Here is a 24,575-nt window from a genome sequence, read left to right as displayed (position 1 = left end):
AAACTCTAAAGCTGCAAAACAGCCTTCTATGCACACTTCCCCGGGAGTATGTCCCATGGAACATAGTGGGCCTCACTTTTGAATAAGCTATATACACTTGTGCTGTAAGTCATCATGCAGTGCCTGACATTTTGCAAGCTGCAGCTACTGTGCTTCCAACCGATAATAATACACTGTAGGACAACCCTGGCTTCCTACTGTATCTTTAACAAACCAAAGAAACATCACCCTCTTGGCTTTTGAAGAAGCAGAGGATGGCGTTATTGCAGAGGAAATGAATAGACCACATGCAAGATGGTGAAGGGCAGATTACTGCCACAACCCACAGATCTTCAGACACAGCCTCAGGCTGTAGGCGCATGTTCTTTGCACATTCCCCTGTAGAACAAGTAATTGGTGCTGGCTTTGCAGAGCTAAGAAAGTTCCATAAGTTCAGGACACCAGAAAAGCCTTGCTGGACCCATGTGGACAAGCATCCTGTTCTCACAGTGGCAAACCGAAAGCCTATGGGAAGCCTGCAAGCAGGACCTAAGCGTAAAAACACGCTCTCCATTTGTGACTCCTGGCAACCACGAGCACAGCCAATGGGGTGGGGGTGGCAGCTGCCCACCCCCAGAATCAAGTAAAACCATAGAAATACTTAACTAACTGACCAATCATATCGGTTCTGCCCCCCCAACAAAAGTCCTGCCCCCCCCAAATCCTGTCTAGGCCCATGCTGGCAACAGGCATTCAGGGACATATTGACTCCAACAATAGGCTGATGTGGTCCAAAGAAAAGCAGAGCAAGACATTTGGCACCAGCTGGGCTGCAAGAGATGCCGGAAGGAGGCGTACAAGTTGCTGTCCAACTGCCTTAGGGACACTGGCGGAGGAAGAGGAGTGCGGGGGGAGCGTACGGCCCCCGGCAGCGTGATCTCAGTGGGGTGCCATCGTGGCTGCCCCCCCCATCCGTGCTGGGCGCCACCACCCGCAGGCGGCGTGCCATGCCCCCAGGACGTGTGCCAGCCCCGCCCCCGCCTGCTTTCTGCCCCCCCCCCCGGTGCCGGAACATGAAGCTCTGCCACTGCTTAGGGACTCCACTCTGAATTTGTGTTGGGTTTAGTCCTTAATCTTTTCTTCTCCCAAAGATGGGATGAGTATAGCCACAAGGCAGCGGAGATTTAGGATCAGCATTTTCCTTTTCCTAGATGGGCTACTTTCCCATGTTGATGAGCCCCATTTCCCCCTCATTTTCCTCTACAGCTCGTGCAGAAACTGCCTTCTTTGTGGCCAGGAAAGAGAGAAGGGTGGATTTTGTGTGTGTGTGTGTGTGTGTGTGTGTTATAGTGCTAAGGGTCTTAGCCTTCTTTGTTTTTCACAAGTCGGTTGGAGAAGCTTTTTAAACCCAAGGGTCACCTTCCCTTCTGGGGAACTTTTTTATTGGGGGGGTCACATATCAGTTGTTGGTGGAGACTAGGAATGGAAGGATCAGTCCATTTTAGCTCTCTCTCTGTTTCTCATTTTTCCAGTCTGCACTTCTCCAGATTTCTGCAACAAATTCTGTAAATCCTCCTGAAAATTCTCCCGTCTTTTTGTGCAGATTTTCCCCAGTGAACACACTTTTTGCTTGCATTCTGAGGAATGTAAAGCAACCTAACACAATGTCTTTTGTCTGTGACTCTCACTGATATATTAATTCTATGCACATTTCCACCCTGATAGAGTATGCATTTTTGTAAACGTTGGGCTGCAGAACCGCATTGCAAAATGTGGAGCACTGCTGATTTTGAAAGAGGGCTGTGCTTCAGGTCTCGAAAGTGCCAATTTGATAAATTGGCTTTAAATGTGAACTGAATCTGATTTCTCTCCCATCTCTAGTGGGACAGAGGCAAAAGTGGACAGAGCAATCCAGGCAAATCATACCTTTGTAGGGTGGGCCAGTTTCTTCACACTCACCCACCCCTCTCTACCCTCCATCTGGGCAAACCAGTAGCATGGTTGAAGTTTCAAGGAGATGCTCCAGCCAGGCAGAAATGCTCAAGCAAGGTGCAAAGCAGGGCAAGTGATGGGTATGGCTCAGGTGTGTGGCTCAGGTGTGTGGATGTGTGGCCTGGGGAGCATCCCAAGGGTCAAACAGAGAAGCTCAGTTGGCCTCATTTGGTCCCCCAGGCCTAGGGTTCCGTAACCCTGTCCAGCCAGTTGCATGACAGGCAGGGCAAGATTAAAAACGGCAGCTTCTCTGCCCACCTCCCTATATCCAGTACAGGGGAAAGCTATGCCTGTTGAATTTCTGGCACATTCCCCACAGCATCAGACAGGCGTCTTCACTATGTGCCTTTCAGCACCTGCTAAAAACATTTTTTGTTCAGACAAGCCTACCCAGGCATGTGGAATGCCTATGCATGCTTTAATCTGTTTTTATTTTATTGCCATTTTTTAATGTTTTAAATAGTTGCTGATAATTTTATATACTGATTTATGGTATACTGATCGTTTTCTTGTCTTATTCTCTTTGTAAACAACTTTGAGGGTTTTTTTTTAAAAAAATAACCACCACGCAAGTAGAAATTGTTATGAAAGAAATAAACAGCAATCCTAGCAATAGCAAATGTTTTTTCTCGGTTTGGATGTTGGAAACTGAAAACTGCAGCTAATGCGAAACAGGAAACTGCAAGGGAAGTCACACATCAGAAATGAAGAGAGTAGGAAAAGTGTGCTTGCGCTTGTGGCTTGTTTCTGATCCTATGAACCAGGGGTAGCCAATATGCCCTGCAAATTTTGTAGACTAAAACTCCCATCATCTGTGATTGTTGACAATGATAGTTGAGGCTGATGGGAGTTGCCTAAACATCAGGAAGACACAACGTTTGCTTTCCCCTGGTCATAACCATAATATTCTGGTTGCCCAAATTGTCCCTGCATTTTCCCAGTGTCTGCAGACGTTTTAGGCCAGGCATCCCCAAACTCAGCCCTCCAGATGTTTTGGGACTACAATTCCCATCATCCCTGACCATTGGTCCTGTTAGCTAGGGATGATGGGAGTTGTAGTCCCAAAACATCTGGAGGGCCGAGTTTGGGGATGCCTGTTCTAGGTGGAACTCTCCCCTATGCAAATCCCATACAAATTATTAGGAATTAGGTATCATTTGCTTTTGCCCAGGGATAGAGAACCTGTGGCATTCCAGGTGTTGTTGGACTCCAATTCCCATTTACCCCAGCCAGCACAGCTGGTTGTCACAGGTGATGGAACTTGTAGTCCAACAATATCCAGAGCTCCATCTGTTTCCCATCCCTGTTTTTGCCCAACTTGGTGTCATCTAAAGAGATTTCCAGAAACAATGCCATTAGCCGATTAGGTTAACTTGGCAGGAGCCACCAGCAAATGAGTAAGATAATGGCAAATGGCACAGCCTCCATAGGGGAAGATGTGCAAGGCCCTGCACACCAACACAACTGTTTCACACTTTCAGGAAGCTATGGCACAAATATGCCCCAGTGTGAAGTAGAATCTCTTCTCCTAGACCCTATAGCTATATGCAGCTCAAGTAGCTTTGCGGCTCATTGCTCAAGCAGCTTTACCAGAAGACATGGCATTTCCTAGCTGGTCTCCTTAAGAAGAGTAGGAGGGATTCAAGCTAAGACAAGGTGCTGAAGGTTCTTTCTTGAACTGCCTCGTCGCTAGAGGTCTACAGAAAGGAATCACCCCACAACCCACTGCTTCCTCTCCTCCCCAGCACCCCTCCCACCAATCGTTGGGGTCCGTGACTCACCCCGTCCATTCTGATTGGGCCGGTAGATGCTGCCCACGCTGACCCGGGCCTGGTTAACACCTTGGTTGTCTGGAATCTGTTGGGGAGGCTCAGCGTTCCGGATGGGAAGGTAGGGCTCAGACCTAGGCACCCCATGGGGGTCTAAGGGTCGGAAAGGTGGCTGAGGTTCCACGTTGCGGGGAGGGACGTAGGGTTCTGCGGGCGCCTCTCCAAAGGGAGGGTATTGCCCTGCCCACGGCTCGTTCCCATACCTGGTCCCAGCACTCACGGGGGACCCCGAGTTGATGTGCAAGTTGTCTGCCACAGGCACCCCTTGCCCCGCAGACTGCTGGTTCTGGGCATAAGGGTCCTGGACACTTTGGTCATAGCTAGTCCCAGTGTCATGGTAGAGGCTGTGCGAGTACCTTCGGTCTAAGCCGTCCGAGGGCTGTAGCTGTTGGGGCACAGGGACATAGGGTCTTTCCTGCGCAGGGTAGTATCCTTGGGCTCTGTAGGGGTTCTGCTCCTCGGCATGTTCCTCGTATCTCACCCTGGGCTGGAAAGGGTAGACGACCCCAGCGCTGGCTGCAGCTGCGGCGACAGCACCCCCTCCGGTTCCCGTGGTGCGGTAGTAGGTGTAGCTCTCGTCGTACGCACGGGGGACCTGCGGGTCGTAGGCCTCATATTGGTTGGCGAACGGCGGCTGTGGCTGTGGGTAAGAGGCCTGCGGGTAGAGCTGTCCAAATGAGGAATGTGCAAAGGAGGAAGAAGAGGAGCCCACCTGACGCTGCCGAAAGGTGGGCGTCCAGGGACGTGGAGAGCTGGAGTGACCGTCCCCAGTGGCCCCATCCCGCCAGTTGTCAGGGACCTGTCCGAAGCCAAACGGATGCCGTGTCTGGCCCCGGATGGTATCGGATCCTGCCCGGACTGGCAAGGTGGGAGCCTGCCGCCGGGTGTTCCCCGGGACCCTTCTGCTGCCTTGGCTGGCGGCGGCGTCAGCCAGCATGACCCTTGCGCTGCTGTCTGTCCTTGCGTGGCTGGCCGGGACATACTCGGAGCCTGAGTTCAGGAGGCTGTACACTCTGCCGTTGTTCTCCCACTGGATCATCTGCCTCCATCGACCGGCGTCTACGTTGCTGCCTTGTGGATGTTGCCCCCGGACCAGCAGGACAGCCCCAAAGCCCATCAAAGCCCACAGGTCCCAGAAGCTGAGAGGTGCCATGGTGATGAAAGGGATCAATGACCTTGATGGGTGTTTTTGACGGGAGGAAGTCGTGGAAGAGCAGCCTGGAGGGCCTGTGGCAACAGCTTGTCCCCTTTCTCTTTCTCTGCTGCCTTCTCTTCTTCTTTAGGTGAATCGGTCTCAACTCTGTCCATTCCCTGTTTGTTTGAAGCTGCTCCAGGGGTCTCCCGCAAGCTTCATGTTGAGCTTGTTGGAGGAGAAAGAGAAAGGGAGAGAGGAAGATGAACGAGTCTCTTGAGAACTCAGGAGAGCCTGGAAAGTTTTGTTCCTTGTCTATTTCTTGCTCTTGGTCGTCGTCTTCACGTTGCTGCTTTGCCCATCGCAGGGGACGCCAGTTGATCCTGCTTACTCTTGGCTGAATGTCTTTGCTTCTGGTCTGAATGAATAAGCAACAGGCTCTGAAAAAATGCTGGGAAGTTTCAGGACTCTTTTGCGAGTGTCTGGTATGCAGGGTCCTAAAAGCCGCCCACTTTTATTTTGTTAGCTTCTCAGTGTTTCCCCACCCCCCACTCTCAAAGGACCTCGACAAAACGGCTTCAGTCGAATGTTTCAGAGCAAACTCCATCTTCAGGGATAACAGTGAACACCCCTAAAGAACTAGACAGAGCAACTGAAACATGTCCTTATGTTTTGCCAGGCCATGATAGAAGGGCAAAATGAAGCCCTCAGGATTATACATGAATGTGTACATGCACACACGCAACATACCCAGAAAATACAGCTGAGCGTGGGTTTTCCAGCATGCAAGGAAACTTTGCTCTTTATTTGACTCTGTATTCAAAGGTTTTTCTTGGGTGGAGGTAAAGGGAAAGGGTTGAAGCATTGCTATGTAGGAGAAATTCGTTGCTGTGTCAGACAGGCATGGGGAACCTGTGGCCATTCACACACTACTGGACTCCAGCTTCCACTGACCTTTTTGCCCCGATAACCAATGGCACATGCAACCTGAAAGATGGAAATAGAGTGGGTGGGGTTTCATCAAGGGTTTAGGATTGCATCACAGGGAACAGGGTCCCATGCTGCCCTGGGTGGATGTGAATGGGGCCCTCACAACTGTGCATTATTTGTAGGCCACAGTCTCAAGAGGTTAGTCTCTGCCTATGATTTTATCCCAGCTTTGAAAGCATCACATTCTTAGTGCGTTGATGCTTCTCAGGATGGAAACCACCCAGTTGTGCACAGAAGAAATATTGCAACCAGGTGTGTGTTTTTGGTCGTCGAATTGAATTTGAAGATTGTACCTTGGGGATGGAGGAAGCTATGGAAATCAGTCGTCGTGGAGGAATGAATCCAGCATCAATAAATATGCTGCTGTAGCCTGAGGGGAATTTGAGGGGCTGACATAGCTGGCTTGTTTAGAATATTCTTCTGGGAGGGTTGGCATTGGCCCAGATGTTCCTGAACATTATTACTAAGAGCCCAGATTCACAATTGACCTTCCCTTTCCTGACAGAGGCTGTTGAATCTTTAATGTCTGAGTAGGAAATGAATTGCACCGCCAGTTTCCTCCTTCTGTCAGGAAACCACCATCACCACTCAAGGCACTGGCAAAGGCTGGAATGGAGAAGATTTTTCCAGCCCAAGAGCCACATTCCTTCATGGAGAAACTTCCAGGAATCACATGCTGGTGATCAGTGGGACCAGAGGCAGAAGTGGGCAGAGTGATGGGCAGGACACTTGTAGAATAGGCTACTTTCCAGCCAAATAAATGTTTGAGTTTTCTATAGCCTTGGTGTTATCAGCACCACGCTTGAAGAAATTGAGTCATCCAGGCCGCATGTATTCCCATGCAGAGGATGTGTGATGACACTGGGGTTTATATGAGCCAGTGGTGTAGCGTGGGTTGTCAGCACCCGGGGCAAGGCAAGTAATTTGCGCCCCCTAACCCGTGGATTTGCGCCCCTAACCCGTGGATTTGCGCCCCCTAACCCATGGATTTGCCCTAACCCCAGATGTTGCGCCCGGTGCGGCCCGCCCCCCCTGCACCCCCCACGCTACGCCACTGATATGAGCCATGCCCTGCTCATGTTTCTATCATATGGCATTTGGTCCGCAGTAACAGGCATCACTTGGCAAGGCTGAAGAGCTGCAAGCAACAGGAGCAGGAAGAGAGAAGGAAAGATTAGATACCTACCCCCTTTTGTTCAAAGCCTGAACAGCATGGGTGTAACTTATCTAAACAGTCATCTTCGGTCAAATAATTTTTCCCATATATAAAGATCTAGCTCAGGGGTCTTTCTTGGGAGCCCACCATTAAAGATCTAGAGGTTTCCCTGGGATGCACAAGAGAGGCTTTCTCAGTGGTGGCCCCTTAACAATGGACACACCCCCTTTAATAAAATATAGTTTCCAGGATTCTTTGGAGGAGCCAGGACTGGTATAAGAGGGCTTTAAATGTATGGTAAAGCTGCTGGGCATTTTAGAAAGCACATTGCCAGTGAGATCTCCAACCATCCATTGCCTTAAATATGCACCTCTCTAGATATATAAATTAGCATATGCAGATTTATGTCAGGGGGCTGTACCCTGATTCTTTCAAGTACTTAGCCAACACCCCTGTGAGCAGGCTGCTGTCCACAAACCTGTTGGGCCACAGCTACGGGGCACAAGCCACGGTGACTCCTGTCCATACACTCTGACATGAAAACTGGTTTCTGGTCTGGGATCTGCCCTCTAGGACCAACTGCTTGAAATGCCTTAATGCCATTTTAAAAATATATATTTCTTCCTCCTGGGAGGGTGGGGAGGAAGTTGGTTGGCTCAGACTGAGATCTTGTTGGGAAGTGGCGCTGGGAGGGGAAGAGAATATAGATGGCAAAGAGAGGGGCTGAAAAGGACTGGCTGGAGCCTGTGAGTTTATCCAAGATTTTATTTCTGGCGAGTGCTGCCTGCTCGTGACATCAGCTCTGGTATTTCCAATCCCTGAGGGGAGAAAGGGGGGAAGGGGAGAGGGGGGAAGAGAGAGGAGGAGGAGAGGAAGAGAGAGGGGGAGAGAATAAACAGGAAAATAGCACACAAGGGCACCAAGTTCTTTGGGGTCCTGAACGCTGAGCTGTTGTTTGGCCGAAGGATCTCACTGCCAGCAACCCACTCCAGGGTGTTAGGAAACCGGTGGCCTGACAAGGCCTTCCCAAATGCGCTCCATTTGGCCTCCAAACATCTCCCTCTTCCCTTTGCTTGAGCTGGCCCCATTCCCCAGCGCTCAAGCTGAGAATTGGAAGCAGCAGGGGGAAAATAAATTAAAACACGGTCAGAGTTTAAAGATACAAAATCCTCTTGTAACGTTTTCTTTCAACAGCCGGGCTCCCCATGTAGTTACACAGGACACAAGGCTCAGTCGACTGCAAGTGAGCCTGAAGTTTGGGGACGGCAGGCAGGCAGGCAGGCAGAACTCCTGCCTCTGAGGCACCCCCCCAGCTGATGGAAATAAGGGCACGCTATAATGCCCCTTAGTCTCGTACTGCAGATCATTTTGTGAGCCAGATCTCCCATTCATGGATGTAGAACCTTCTTCGGTCCAAGGTCCGCTTTCCCTTCAGGGCAAGTTTTCAGGGGCCACATGCAGGGGTCAGCAAACTTTTTCAGCAGGGGGCCGGTTCACTGTCCCTCAGACCTTGTGGAGGGCAGGACTATATTTTGAAAATAAAAATAAAAATGAACAAATTCCTATGCCCCCCAGAGATGCATTTTAAATAAAAGCACACAGTCTACTCATGTAAAAACACCAGGCAGGCCCCACAAATAACCCAGAGATGCATTTTAAATAAAAGGACACATTCTACTCATGTAAAAACATGCTGATTCCCGGACCGTCCGCGGGCTGGATTTAGAAGGCGATTGGGCCGGATCCGGCCCCCGGCCCTTAGTTTGCCTACCCATGTGCTAGTGGCAGTAGGAAGGATCTAATATAGGTCTCTTAAGATCCAAAACAGTTACTATAGATATGGTCATTCCTTTAGATCACAGATCTAAAGGACGCGGGTGGCGCTGTGGGTAAAACCACCGTGCCTAGGACTTGCCGATCGTATGGTCGGCGGTTCGAATCCCCGTGGCGGGGTGAGCTCCCGTCTTCGTTCCCAGCTCCTGCCCACCTAGCAGTTCGAAAGCACCCTTAAAAGTGCAAGTAGATAAATAGGTACCGCTTTATAGCGGGAAGGTAAACAGCGTTTCCGTGTGCTGCGCTGGTGCAGGCTCGCCAGAGCAGCGATGTCACACTGGCCACGTGACCCAGAAGTGTCTGCGGACGGCGCCGGCTCCCGGCCTCTAGAGTGAGATGAACGCACAACCCTAGAGTCTGACAAGACTGGCCCGTACGGGCAGGGGTACCTTTACTTTTACCTTTAAGATCCAAAACAGTTACTATAGATATGGTCATTCCTTTAGATCACAGATGGGCACTTTTTTCAGGGCCGCATTTGCATCTTCCATTTAAAGCCCTTTAAAGACTGATGGCTTCCTCCAAAGAAAATGCAGCTTATTAAGGGTGCTGAGAATTTCCAGGAGAGCCATATTCCCCTGTTCCCTGGGAAGGGGGATTGTACGTTAATCTGCTCTGGGAATCATAGTTCTGTGAAGCGTCGTCTGCCGAGCAAGAAGAACATGGGGTGGCGGGTGGTGTCATTCCCCAGGCGAAGTTCTGACTCAGAGTAAGGCAGCATCTTATGTTCCTAAGGAATGCGGACAGCTTGCTGACCTAATTTTGCTGACAGGAGAAACTCAGCCAAGAGAGTGAGCAAGGAGGTTCTTAGAAATGGGAGATTTGCCTCTGGGGAGCTGGATCTTTCAGACTGTGATGTGTGGAGTCCAAAGTGCTGGAGGAAGGACTCCAAGCCACTGTGAAGTAAGTTATCAGGGGGAAAGGTGGAGTATAAATATGACAACAATAGGAACAACAACAACAACACGAGCCCTTCTGAATCAGACCAAAGGCCTGGGGTGGACTTGAAATCTACAGCATGTTATTCTTTGCAGGAGAACTATTTGAAAATGATTCATAGGTGGTCTCTAACTGAGTAGGCTTGCTAAGATTTACAAGACTGAATCAGATAAGTGCTGGAAATGCAAAGAGGTGGAGCGAACATTCTTTCATATGTGGTGGCCATGTAGAAAGGTAAAAGAGTATTGGGAAATGATTTATAATGAATTGAAAAAAATGTTTAAAATTACTTTTCCCCCAACCCGCCCCCCCCCCCGAGTCCTTTCTGTTGGGGATAACTCAGACTGCAATCCCCAGGTGTCAGAAAATGTTATTTATGTATGCAACAATTGGGGCCGTGTTTTATTAGCCCCAAAATGGAAAGTGAGCGAGGTCCCAACCAAAGAAGAATAAACAGCTTAAGTTGACAAAATATGCACAACTTGCAGAGTTAACACGTGGAATAAGAGAGCAAGAAGAACATGCGTTTAAAGAAGATTGGAAAACGTTTATTGCTTATCTGGAAAATAACTGTGTACAGCTGAAAATGCTGGCAGCATTAGGATAATTCAACAGTGCAAATAATCTTTGATGGATGTAATAATGGAAAAGTGATTGGTGTATATATGACCTGGGGTGGAAAAACTTTTTGAACCCGAAGGCCATTTTCCCTTCTGGGCAACTTTCTGGAGGTCATAGGCCAGTGGTGGGTAGGGCAGGAAGCAAGACTCGGTAGAGGCCTCAATGTGATTTGTAGCTTTCTACAGCAGGGACGCGGGTGGCGCTGTGGGTTAAACCACAGAGCCTAGGACTTGCTGATCAGAAGGTTGGCGGTTCGAATCCCCGTTGCTCCTGCCAACCTTGCAGTTCAAAAGCACGTCAAAGTGCAAGTAGATAAAGAGGTACTGCTCTGGCGGGAAGGTAAACGGCGTTTCCGTGCGCTGTTCTGGTTCGCCAGAAGTGGCTTAGTCATGCTGGCCACATGACCCGGAAGCTGTATGCTGGCTCCCTTGGCCAATAAAGTGAGATGAGCGCCGCAACCCCAGAGTCGGTCACGACTGGACCTAATGGTCAGGAGTCCCTTTACCTTTACCTTACAGCAGGCTGGTTTCTACGCATATGCATTCACACCTCTATCCTCCATCCACGCAGGCAGGAGGCATCATCAGAGTTCAAGGATGCGTTTCACCCAGAGGAAACCCCTTCCCCATTTTTTGGGGGGAGGGATAGGGTATGAAGCAAGACCTGGGGAGGGTCCCAAGAGCCAGTTAGAGAGGCTTGCAAGTCCCCATCTGCTCCCGGGACCTGGGATTCTCCCTCGTTCCCCCTCCTGTGCTAAAACATCCTTGGTTCCGAAGATGGACACTGACCATGTTGGAAAGGATGGTGCACTAGGTGGTGCCGTAATCCAACAGTTTAGTCCAGCTGGTTGAAAGATCCATCGATGAGAAAGCTGCCTTTGACAGGGTGGGACTTCTTTGTTTCATTCTGGGCCTGCCCCGATAACATATCAAGCAAGCAGGAGGGGAATTTGAACAGGGAATCTGTGCCAGAGAGTGTCCTAATGGATGAGTGCCCTTTGTGGGAAGGTCTGCTGCTTGCACACTAGTCTGAAGTGCCCTGAGCGTGCAACCCTCCTTCTCCTCCTTCTCCTAATAGCTGGCTTCCACACACAGAGAGGAAACGATGAGTTGCCTAACTTGGTTAAGAAGAAATAGATTAATTATATCTCCCTTTCCTTTTGTGAAAGGGTATGGAAGCTAGCAATCTGCCTGCCAGTCAAAGGATGCGGAAATGATTACCTTTCAGCCAGTGGCGTAGCGTGGGGGGTGCAGGGGGGGCGGGCCGCACCGGGCGCAACATCTGGGGTTAGGGCAAATCCATGGGTTAGGGGGCGCAAATCCACGGGTTAGGGGGCGCAAATTACTTGCCTTGCCCCGGGTGCTGACAACCCACGCTACACCACTGCTTTCAGCTGACTTTGGGCAAGGTATCCATTATCCGTTGTTTACTTCTCAGAGAAACAATGGCCTCCCCGCCATGGATGCCCACTTGAACTCTGCAGGAGCTGCCGTCAACACTCTGCCAAGGTATATGGCTCAGCATAATGATACCTTTGGCTCAGCTTTCTGTCACTTTGGAAATGAGTCCCGATGTTGCAACAGACTAAAAGTTATCTCCTTTTTGTTTGTTTGCGGGTGAGCCTATTTTCAAACAGAGGAGGTGGGGAGAGGGAGGAAAAGGCTGGGTTGCCATTGCTAAATGAGGAATTCTCTTTCTAGCTCATGTTGTAGTTTAAAGCTGGGGTCTTGGCTATGTTGGCTAACAATCTGACACACACACACACACACACAAATATATATACAGGGTTCGATCCAAATGAGAAGATTGAACTTGCACCCCACAACCTGTCAATAGGTTTAAGCTGCAGTAATAATAGGCAAATCAGTCAATTTCGGTTTTTCTCTGTTGCTCATTTGTTCCAATCTTAAGTTCAGTTCCACATCTGATTTTGAATTTAGTGTGAATTGCATCCAATATACACATTTTTAAATGCAACTTTGCCTAATATATATGTTTTGCAAGTGAGTATAATATAATGCATTTATTGTATGTTATCTTCACTAATATATGCATTTTTGGTAAATAAAATTTTATTGTATTTTCAGCAGGGACAACATACCAAAAAGAAAAAAAGGGGGAAAAGACAGTGAGACGATAGCAGAGGAGAAGAGCAAAATGGAAAAGGGAGAAAGAAGGAATGGAGAAAGGGAGAAAACCATATAAAACTAGATTAAGTGACTTCCCCTGTTCCTGGCATGCACATTATAAAACTCAAAGTAAAGCAGTAAACATCTGGATCACCACAATTTCAGTAAACACAGAAGAAAGGAAGCATGTAGACAGCATATGACATTCAGTGGGTGATTCCAAATATCCCAAGCAGGAGCAGATGGTTGTTGAAAGTTTCACTTTATACACACTTGACCCTAGTTATGCCTTTTTCTACACATTACTTGGCTGGGGAATGGCACTGCAAAGTTCAGAAAAGTGTGAACCCCGGCAGCTCCCCATTTTTGCAGGGGTCACATTCCGAGGCCCTGCACATTTAAGGGACATTGGGTATATTTTTTGACACCATTGGAAAAGGCTGCAGACGCCCTCTAAGCCTCTGTTTGGCATCCTGTGTTTCATTTCTTGTCTTTTGTTCCATGCTGTTCTTTGTCAACTGCTAAGTGACCTTTTCTGATCAAAAGTGGTATGTATATCCTTTAAATAATAATAAAGAGGGGAAGACACAGTTCTTCTTTGGCGATCCCTCGTAGCTGAGCAAGATTATCTTCCCTGAACACGGTTTTAACAGTGAGTCCGTAAGTGACTGTGGAGGCCAATTCTGGATCCACACGTCCTTCCACAGTGGGGACATTGGTTTCCGGGCGGGAGTTGATCACGGTGAGGGTTTGCCAAACGTGCCTTCCTCTTAGCATGTTTCTCCCTTTTGTCCTGAGTTTGTGTGCCTTCAAAGTCCATGACACCTTTGGTAAAGGCTGTTCTCCAACTGGAGTGCTTCCCAGTTGTCAGTGTTTCCCAGTTGTCAGTGTTTCCCAGTTGTCGATGTTTCTACTACATTTTTTTAGATTTGCCTTGCGAGAATCTTTAAACCGCTTTTGTTGACCACCAGCATTACGCTTTCCATTTTTAAGTCTGGAGTAGAGTAGTTGCTTTGGAAGACGATAATCGGGCATCCACACAACATGACCAGTCCAATGAAGTTGATGTTGAAGAATTGTTGCTTCAACACTGGCGATCTATGCTTCTTCTTCTTGGCATTGGTTCGCATTAGAACTGGCATTAGAAGACACAGTATGACGCCGAAGGTCAGCTGCTGGGAAGCAGCAATAGGGAGGTCTGTGTTGCTTCCATACCTCTCTTTTGACCTTCCCAGAGGTGTCCCCCTGACTGCTGATCAGGGTGAGGAACCTGTGAACCTCCATCCCATCATGCCTGACCATTGGCCATCCTAGCAGGGGTTGATGGGAGTTGGCATCCAACTACATCTGGAGGGCCACAGATTCCTCACCCCTGGACTAAATTCTCATCCAGAAGGGCTCTTATGATGTTTTGGTGGGAGCATGTTGGTGTCAGCATCCTTCGGAGGTCGAGATGCCAGCTGGCTAGCCCCCAGCTGGATCATGCCCTTCCAGCCATGACGATCCCCCGATCTCTGGTGCGACATAAATCAGCGACTCAGACTTCAAAAGCCTGAGCATGCTATATTAGCAGAGCATACTGCACAAACAGAACAGGCTTGAGGCTTTTGGAAACATACTAACAGCTAAAGATTTATTAAGCAAAAATCAGGACAAAGAAAACATGTTGTCTCCCTTTCTTCTCAGAGAGACAGAGAAAAGCAAAAGTTATACACACAATGGAAGTTCCCAGCAGACTGTGCTGGAATGTAAACAGACATGTGACATGTAATAATCCCATGTCTGCTCCTTAAGGTGGAATGGAAATTCTCAACAGTTGGTACAGGAATTGTGTATCATCTCAATTATGATACTTGGGCTCCCCTGCTTCTGAAAATTCAGCTCAGTTTGAGGATCTTAGCCAGTCCCTCACCAGGGGACAAGGAGCAGAATGAATTCCACCAGGGGTGAGTGTAAGTGCAAGCAGAGACAAGGCAGAAAAGGTATTCCACTGTGCTTGTTATGTGTAATGGCTTTCCCCTATACAGCAACCTTTATAAAACGCAATTAAACTGGGTAATGAAATGAAAAAAGGGTGGCAGGACCCTTGCCGCTAGCCCAGCGTTGCTTTACTTGACTAGCAATATCCATGACTGCTAATGATTACGGATGAGGTTAGCAAAACCTAGTCATAGACGTGGTCTCTGTGGCTGAATTTGCCACAGCTGAGATAAGTCTCACAGTGCTTTTTCAAAGGAAGAGCAATTCTATACAGTGGTACCTCGGGTTACATACGCTTCTGGTTACAGACACTTCAGGTTACAGACGCTTCGGGTTACAGACTCCGCTAACCCAGAAATAGTACCCCAGGTTAAGAACTTTGCTTCAGGATGAGAACAGAAATCGTGCTCTGGCAGCGTGGCGGCAGCAGGAGGCCCCATTAGCTAAAGTGGTGCTTCAGGTTAAGAACAGTTTCAGGTTAAGAACGGACCTCCAGAACAAATTAAGTACTTAACCCGAGGTACCACTGTAGTTCCTAATTTATTTATTTTTTTGAAATGGACATTTTCTTTTCTCAGTTTTAAAATGCATGAATTGACAACTGGATAAAATGGATAGCTTGAAAGCATTACAAACCAAGAGTCCTGTGTCCCCTTAAGAAGTGGTAGATTTTATTATGGCATAAGCCAGGCTTAGGGATGCAGGTGGCGCTGTGGGTTAAACCACAGAGCCTAGGACTTGCCGATCAGAAGGTCAGCGGTTCGAATCCCCGCGATGGGGTGAGCTCATGTTGCTCTGTCCCTGCTCCTGCCCACCTAGCAGTTCGAAAGCACGTCAAAGTGCAAGTAGATAAATAGGTACTGCTCCAGTGGGAAGGTAGACGGCGTTTCCGTGTGCTGTTCTGGTTCGCCAGAAGCAGCTTAGTCCTGCTGGCCACATGACCCAGAAGCTCCCTTGGCCAATAAAGCGAGATGAGCGCCGCAACCCCAGAGTCAGCCATGACTGGACCTAATGGTCAGGGGTCCCTTTACCTTTTAAGCCAGCCTTTGCCTACTGGGTGCCCACCAAATGTTATGGATTGCAGCTCTCATCAGCTCCAGCTGGTATAGTTCAAAACGTCAGGAGGGCACCAGGTTGGCATAAGGTTCCATGACCTGGAGGCCACTTCAGTGGACTGTAAACTGTAAAAGCTTATGCCACGATAACTTTTGTTAGGTTTTAAGGTTGATTTTGCGGTGGGTCAGGTTCACGGGTGGAGGTTGTGTCCTTCCAGGGCCTCTGAAATCTTCCAGCACCAGTAAACACCTTTGCAAAAGCTGAATGGAAGGAATGGAGAAGAAGACAGGAAGACTATCTCATGCACTCCTGTCTAAGTACTGGTGTAGAAAAATAGCCAAAGAAGCTGAAAACCAAGACCAAATAAACCAAATGAAGACAACCTAAGAGATATATATAAACCTTGTTCTGAATTTTGCCTTTTAGTCTGCTCTCCTTCTAATTCACTTCTCCCATTATTCCCCTCCTTAAAATCCCTTCTTTCCTTTCTGTCAGATACAGTGCTACCTCGGGTTACAGAGGCTTCAGGTTACAGATTCCACTAACCCAGAAATAATACCTTGGGTTAAGAACTTTGCTTCAGGATGAGAACAGAAATCGCACGGTGGCAGCAGGAGGCCCCATTAGCTAAAGTGGTACCTCAGGTTAAGAATGGACCTCCAGAACGAATTAAGTTCTTAACCTGAGGTACCACTGTAAAGCATTTTTCTTTCTTCCCTTCACCGCCTATTACCCTATTTCCTGAATTTACCCTATTTCTATTTTAATAATTGTATCCAAGTATTCTTTTGTAATTGTATCCAGGTAATTTTAAATTGTATCTAGGTATTTTTCTCATAATTGTGTCTTTGTAAATGTGAATCCCTAAGGTGACCCTTTTGCAATTGTTACATTCGGCATCTTTGCAAATGGAACTGACCCTTTTGTATCCTTGTGCCTTATCAGCATTCGTTTGACTTCTCAATGAATGTAACTACTTTCAGGAAAATAAGAACTGGAACCCATGTATTCAAATTGCACCACTTTATTGTAACCATGAAAGTATAAATGTTGTTTTTAGCCTCAAACTAATCACTTCCACTCAGCTCCCCTTCCTTCTTCGGTAAAGTGCCAGAGGACCAGATCCATTTCCTTTGACCCTGTAGGGAGAAAAATCCAACTGTTGGATGACACTCTCATACCTATTGCTAATCTTGAAAAACGGATTACCATATCATTTGCCATCTCTTCCTGGATTTCTAGGTATTACCTAACTCAAGTGGATAGGATTTGCACCCCACCTTGCACCTTGCACCCAACCCCCCCTTTTGTACCCTGCACCCATGTACCTCCCCCTTACCTTGTAATTTGACGAATCTGTGACAAATATGTTATAAGAATTTAAGGTCTCAAATATATACAGTATAAACCGCATGTCTGAAAACAGTACAGGAAATCAGTCCTGAAACCATTTTGACTCTCCCTGTTGTTGTTTAGTCGTTTAGTCGTGTCCGACTCTTCGTGACCCCATGGACCAGTGCGTCCTATGGAGCGAAAAATACGGTAGTTTCTCCCTAATTGACCTCAAATGTTTCAAAATGGGAAAACCTTCCCATTGTCTCTTTGCGGTACCCTGTCAAACATGATTTCTGCTGTAGACCGCCTCCTTCTGTGATGTATGTATGATGTTTCAGGGGGGTGGTCTTGGGCTACAGGGTGGGCAATTTCAAAAGTCTATATAAGAGCTTGCACACCAATGTTCTGGGTCCCTCCTGCCTCCACTGTGTGGTTGAGAGCACCCTGTTGCAACAGTTAATAAAGATCAGGCTTACTAGCTGCTTTGCTTTTCAATATTCTCTGCTTGGCCCCTGTTATTTTCTCCTACTGATAGGGAACCTACATAAGGTCTCTATACGGGCTCTTGGGTACCCCATAAGGGAAAAGGAGCAAGTTTTTTCTTATAAGAAATAAGACCACCCACAATTGTGACTGTATAAAATTCTGGACTTACCTTTGAGCGGGGTTCCTTGTACCTTTTATCACCTTCACGTAGGGAATCTGGTGGCAAGTGAATAAAGAAACTTTGCTTTTAAAAAGCTGCTTGCTTCTTTCTCTCCCTGTTTGTTTTTTTTAAAAAAGATATTTATTGTGATTTTACAAAAACATAAGTTTACAAAATAGAAAAAAGTCACATAGAAAGAAAAAGATACAAAAAAGAAAACATAGAAAAATACATAAAAGAGAAAAAAGAGGAATAAAAATACAAAATACAAAAAACAAATAGATAAAAAAGAATTAAAATACAAATCCGTTTTTAGTAACTTTAAACTCATTAGCTTGTTTCCTTGACCTCCTCACACCTCCCCTTTTTGTATTCCCATTTAAATAATCAAATCAGCAAATCCTTACCTTCTTTCGTTTATCTTAACTCTATATCTTAACATATTATAACTCTATATTTTCATCCATTTATCAATTCATTTTTGCATATTCTTATTAACTTTGTTGCTAATGCCACTTATTTTCAGTCCAACATCATTTTAACATTCATTAATTTTACAGTGTTTCTGAAGGTAGTCTTTAAATTTCTTCCAGTCTTCTTCCACCAACTCTTCTCCCAGGTCTCGGATTCTGCCAGTCATTTCCGCCAATTCCATATAATCCATCACCTTCATCTGCCACTCTTCCAGGGTGGGTAACTCTTGTGTCTTCCAATACTTTGCAATAAGTATTCTTGCTGCTGTTGTTGCATACATAAAAAAAGTTCTATCCTTCTTTGGCACCAATTGGCCGACTATGCCCAGGAGAAAGGCCTCTGGTTTCTTCAGGAAGGTATATTTAAATACCTTTTTCATTTCATTATATATCATCTCCCAGAAAGCCTTAATCTTTGGGCACGTCCACCAAAGGTGAAAGAATGTACCTTCATTTTCTTTACATTTCCAACATTCATTATCGGGCAAATGATATATTTTTGCAAGCTTGACTGGGGTCATGTACCACCTGTACATCATTTTCATAATATTCTCTCTTAAGGCATTACATGCCGTAAATTTCATACCGGTGGTCCACAACTGTTCCCAGTCAGCAAGCATAATGTTGTGACCAATATCTTGTGCCCATTTGATCATAGCAGATTTAACCGTTTCATCCTGCGTATTCCATTTTAACAGCAAGTTATACATTCTTGAAAGCTTTCTCTCCCTGTTTGGACATCACCTGTCTTCTCTGATTGTAGCGGACCCCTTTAGGGCCCCAAACCAAAATCCTAAGTTTTTTACATCAGTACTGCTTGTCTTTAGTCATGCTCCCGAATATCCTGTCCCCACATTATTCTAGTTACTATATTTTTATACTGCAAGGAGCTCAGTCTGATGTATTATTGGGGGCTCAAAGGGACCCCTTAGAGTTGGAGCCAGTGAGCTGAGGGATCACCACTCAACCCTAAAGCTCACTGGGAGACTTTGGGGCAGCCATACTCTCTCTGCCTAGCCTGCCTCACAAATCTTACCAACCTGAAGATGCTGCCGCTGCCAGTTATATAAAAAGACATCTCAGGGCTTTCTTACTCCTGTGATTATAATCTGTTGCATCTTTCTTCTCATTTTTTAATTTTAAATTGTTGCAGCCTGCCCTGGGACTTTGCAGGTAGTAGTTGTAGTAGCAATAATTAGAATAATATGAAGACATAAAACAATAGAATTGTAGAGTTGGAAGGGATCTTGTGGAGCTCTCTAATCAAATTCTTTTCTCGGTGCAGCAATCTTGCAACTCCAGCATCCCTAGCAGGTGGCAGTTTAAATATCTAGACGTGGTTGACAGTACCACACAGTTTTTTCTGGGTAAGATTAGAAGCTATCATTTTCTCTCTACACCCTGACACTTTCAAAGGGAGAGAAAAACTCATGACCTACCTTGCCGTTGTGCCATCAATAACTTAATGGTCAGACTGTTCTTACAATTGAGCCTGCAAATAGAATAATTACATTTTAGCTCTTTTGCAATTTTGGCCAACCATCGTCTCTTCATCACCTCAGCAACGTCCGACTCTCTATCTTCTTCTTCTTTAATCTGTGCCCCCTCCCTATATCGTTTTCCTAATCTTTACCTCATCCACTATTTTCCATTAAACAATCTAAGCCATTTGTATCTGGCCCCATTTATGCTCAGTCAAAGTGGACTGGTGGAGTGTTGGATCTCTGAAATCATTTCTTAAAGAGTTAGTTTGGATGGCTATTATTTCCTAAATGTTCTGGGAAAATCAAGCGACGGGCCTTTTGGGGAAGGGATGTGACTCAGTGCTAGAACATCTGCTCTGTATGCAGAATGTATTAGGTTCAATCCCTGGTGGTGCTGTGGTCTGAACCACTGAGCCTCTTGGGCTTGCCAATCAGAAGGTTGGCGGTCCAAATCCCCGCAACGGGGTGAGCTCCTGTTGCTCAGTCCCAGCTCCTGCCAACCTAGCAGTTCAAAAGCACACCAGTGCAAGTAGATAAATAGGCAGCACTGTGGCAGGAAGATAAACAGCGTATCCATGCACTCTGGCTTCCGTCACGGTGTTCCGTTGTGCCAGAAGCGGTTTAGTCCTGCTGGCCACATGACCTGGAAAGCTGTCTGTGAACAAACGTTGACTCCCTCAGCCTGAAAGTGAGATGAGTGCCACAACCCTATAGTCACCTTTGACTGGACGTAACCATCCAGGGGTCCTTTACCTTTACCTTTACAGTTACCTTCAGTTAAGACAAGGAATGTCCCTATGCCCTTTTAAAACGTGGCTCTTTTTTGGGCAGGGGTGCTAGTGGGTTGTTGTTTTCATTTTGATTATTTATATTGTGATTTCATGTTGGTCTTTTCTGTGAACTGTCCTGAGACCTCTGGGTATAGGGTGGTATATAAATTCAAATAATAATAATAATAATAATAATGTCCCCTGACTGCTGCCCGTCAGTGCAGGCAACATTGAACTAAGTGGACCAATGGTCTGACTTGGTGTAAGGCAGCTTCCTCTGTTCCCTAAGGAATGTGAGAAGTGGAAATGAAAGGTAGTCATCAGTTAACATTTACTCAGAACAGACCTATTGGGAATTGATTGCCATACATTTGTCATGGCACGTGGGTGGCACTGTGGTCTAAACCACTGAGCCTCTTGGCCTTGCCGATTGGAAGGTCAGCGGGTCAAATCCATGAGACTGGGTCAGCTCCTGTTGCTCTGTCCCAGCTCCTGCCAACCTAGCAGTTCGAAAGCACGCCAGTGCAAGTAGATAAATAGGTACCACTGTGACAAGCAGGTAAACGGCGTTTCCGTGCGCTCTGGTTTCCATCACGGTGTTCCATTGCACCAGAAGCGGTTTAGTCCTGCTGGCCACATGATCCGGAAAGCTGTCTGTGGACAAACACCGGCTCCCTCAGTCTGAAAAGCAAGGTGAGTGTCGCAACCCCATGGGCACCACTGACTGGACTTAACCGTCCAGGGGTCCTTTACCTTTACCATGGCCATTAATTTCAGTGTGTTGGCTCTGAATTAAACTTGGTTTAATACAACTCCAAGGCCACACTTGTACCTTACATTTAAAGTATCATTATACCACTTTTAAGGTTATGGCTTTCGCATAGATTCCTGGGAACTGTAGCTTGCTAAGGGTGCCGTAAGTTGCTAGCAGACCCCGCCATTTCCTTCACAGAGCTACAGTTCACACAGCAAGTTAGGAATCAGTCCTTCTTCCAGGGAACTGAACTTATTATATATATATAACTTATAACTTTCTAACTTTTATAAGTTACTGTAAGTTTAAGTTAAGTCTGCTGCAACTGGATTTTTTATGGACAGTGCCAATCTTGAATGTATTGGATTTGTGACCATTATGCTCATTTGTCTTCAGTAGCAGTAAAGCTCTGCTGGATGAAATATAATTGCCTTTGGTCTATTTTTTTGGGCAACATGTTTAAGTTTTTACAATGCTAACTATACATCCTATGGAACGCCCTCCCATCAGATGTCAAAGAAATAAACAACTATCTGATGTTTAGAAGACATCTGAAGGCAGCCCTGTTTAGGCAAGTTTTTCATGACTGATGTTTAAATGTATTTTTAATCTTTTGTTGGAAGCCGCCCAGAGTGGCTGGGAAAACCCAGCCAGATGGGCAGGGTATAATTAATTAATTAATTAATTAATAATAATAATTATTATTTTATATTGGAATCTGCTCTGGATCAATATTGAGTAGAATCAGGGGTGTCTTACCCATAGACGTTAGTGGCGCAGGGCGCCAGATTTTGGAGGGCGCCACAAGCTGAGTGTCAGGGAAGGAGATTCAGGGTGCGCTCCCTTCCCTGCTCTGGGGCAGCCCACTCCTCTCCTCTCAACCACCCATTGGAGCACGCTGCATCTGGCTCAGGGAATCCCCTTCACGTCCCCTCCCACCGGGGCTGCCTGGGTGCCTGACAGGTGTGATTGGGGGCGGGCGCGGGGCACCCCTCTCTGGCTATGTCACTGCCTGCGCGCCTCCCTGCAGAGTCTGCGAGCAGAGCAGGGAAGCGCCCTGCGTGATCTCGGTGCCGAGCGAGGATGGCACAGCTGGGAAGCCACCTGATCTGCTTGCTGGCCCTCACGTGGCACAGACTTCCCCGGATGAGGGCAGGTAAGGGGCACTAGGCACTTAGAGGGAGGCTTCATGGAAGGCCATCTGGGCTGCGATCCCGGAGGCCATAGCTGTCAACTTTCAGATTTGAAAATAAGGGATCAGTAGCCTCACCTGTCCCGGAGACAGTCTACGGGATATCTAACAATCCGGGATAGCAGCGGGAAGCAGCGGGAAATGGTGCTGGAATAAGGGAATTTCCCACAAAAAAAGGGAAGGTTGACAGCTATGATCCGTGCGCCTCTTACTTACGTGCCACGCTGAGTGTGCGCTGGACCACATGATGTAAACAAGCTGGACCGAAATCCCCCCCCACTTAAAAAAACTCTGGGAAATGGGGAGTGTGCCAGAGAGATATTTGCACCATGGTGCTGGATATGCTAAAGATGGCCCTGAGTAGAATTCAAAGACACACACACACACATCTCCACAAGTGGTGCAGCCTGGCCAGGTTGGCGTCCTCAGTCTCATCTCCACCCATCCTTCTGTGACTGACCTGTGGGGGCTCCCTGCGTCCCCATGGCCTGGCTTGGTTGATCTTCAGTACCGATTCCCCGCTTGGGCCCTGCCAGGTTCTGCGGTGCACTTTTCGGCCGAGGAAGGGCAGTGGTAGCAGTTGCCTAAACTGCCAGCCCAAAGCCCACCACAGGTACCGCCGCTTCACCATATCCCCACGACACGTGGTCCAAGGCATGCTTCCCTGTCCTCTCGGTGTGCTCTCCTCACTCGCGCCTCCTTCTTTTCTTGCTCCCTTGAGCTCCCTCTTCCTATGGCCACCTGGAGCTGGAACAGAGGGGCTTCTGTGGAAAATATATATCCGGCAGTTGGGAACACACAGAACACTTTAGAACATTCTGGAACCCCCATCCCCTCTTTGGCTGTGTTGAGAATGCATAAAAAACCCACAGTTTTCCCCCCACTTCAGATGAATTTATTCTAAGTTAAACTACTAATAACTTTTTAAAAAAATCCTAGTCAATATCTGTACTGAACTTAAAGTCATTTTTACAGATTCAATTTTTAAAAACTGTTTATGCCACCACACTTATGCTGACCACTAAGAAAATATCTTCCGTAATAGTTAGCGGATCGTCTGATTTTAAATTTTTACATGGTTTTTGGGCTGTGTGTGTGTATGTGAATAATCATATTACAGTGGCTAACAAAACCTGAATGCTAAACTGTTATAGCAAAACATTCCAGCTTCTGCCTTTGTCAATTGCTCTGATCAAAATGTTGCTGTACCTAAGGTGGCCTTTATAGAGCTTTCATTACTATCTGTCTTATCTGGGGCTACATCCATGCCATACATTTATAACACTACAATAGACAGTCATGGCTTTCCCCAAAGAATTCTGGGAATTATAATTTTTTTAAGGGTGTTGAGAGTTCTTGGGAGACTTCCCTCACTGAGCTGCAATTCCCAGTGTGGTTTAATAATCAATCTCTCTTCCAAGGGGACTTGTAGCTCAGAGAGGGGTTTAAGGATCTCTTAAGGATGCTCAGCTCTCCTTACAATGAATGCTCACATTATTTATTTTTTTAAAGAAATATTTATTAAGATTTTACAAAAAACAGATATACAAAAACACATAATAAAAAAACAAGAAAAAAAATAAGAGTAAACACACACAAAAGGATACAAAAAAATTAAAAACAATTCTTTTTCATAACTTAAAGCTCATTTGCTTGTTTCTTTGACTTCCTCACACCTCCCCTTCTTGTATTCCCATTTAAATAATCAAATCAGCAAATCCTTACCCTCTTTCATTCATCTTATCTCTATAACTTGACCTTTTATAACTCAGTATTTTCATCCATTATCAATTCATTTTTGCATATTCTTATTAACTTTGTTACTAATACCACTTATTTCCATTCCAACACCATTTTAGTTATTTTTTTTTTACCTATTTATACCCTTCTTCCATATTCTTAAAGCATTACAGCTGGAAACCACTTAATTTCTATCCAACATCATTCTAACATTCATTAATTTTGCAATATTTCTGTAGATAGTCTTTAAATTTCTTCCAATCTTCTTCCACCGCCTCTTCTCCCTGGTCCCGGATTCTGCCAGTCATTTCTGCCAATCCCATATAGTCCATCATCTTCATCTGCCATTCTTCCAAAGTGGGTAAATCTTGTGTCTTCCAATACTTTGCAATAAGTATTCTTGCTGCTGTTGTAGCGTACATAAAAAAAGTTCTGTCCTTCTTTGGCACCAATTGGCCGACTATGCCTAGGAGAAAGGCCTCTGGTTTCTTCAGGAAGGTATATTTAAATACCTTTTTCAGTTCATTATATATCATTTCCCAGAA

At 46.4% G+C, this 24,575-nt stretch overlaps 1 protein-coding gene and 2 long non-coding RNA genes across 4 annotated transcripts in view; all 3 read right to left on the bottom strand.

The window, feature by feature from the left end:
* The window catches only part of LOXL1 (lysyl oxidase like 1), a 33,686-nt gene extending 28,225 nt beyond the window's left edge, over positions 1-5,461 (bottom strand). The window contains exon 1 of one of the 2 annotated variants that reach the window (XM_083586603.1): positions 3,753-5,461. In XM_083586603.1, coding sequence (XP_083442729.1) covers positions 3,753-4,953 — 1,201 coding nt within the window. In that variant the 5' untranslated portion in view covers positions 4,954-5,461. The remainder of the gene's footprint in view (positions 1-3,752) is intronic. The other variant, XM_083586602.1, reaches the window with a different exon arrangement.
* The window catches only part of LOC310749827, a 285,263-nt gene that overhangs the window by 241,805 nt on the left and 18,883 nt on the right, over positions 1-24,575 (bottom strand). The gene's annotated exons all lie outside the window — the stretch shown is intronic.
* Positions 16,645-23,100, bottom strand: LOC310749746. The gene is made up of 3 exons (XR_014541708.1): positions 22,751-23,100; positions 19,530-19,582; positions 16,645-16,775 (listed from the first exon to the last, which is right to left on the bottom strand). It is a non-coding gene; the product is annotated as an uncharacterized lncRNA (long non-coding RNA).

Source organism: Podarcis filfolensis, assembly GCF_964270895.1.
Source record: "Podarcis filfolensis genome assembly, chromosome: 14".
NCBI classification, from domain to species: Eukaryota; Metazoa; Chordata; class Lepidosauria; order Squamata; family Lacertidae; genus Podarcis; species Podarcis filfolensis.
This window is presented reverse-complemented; position numbering and strand designations above follow the sequence as displayed.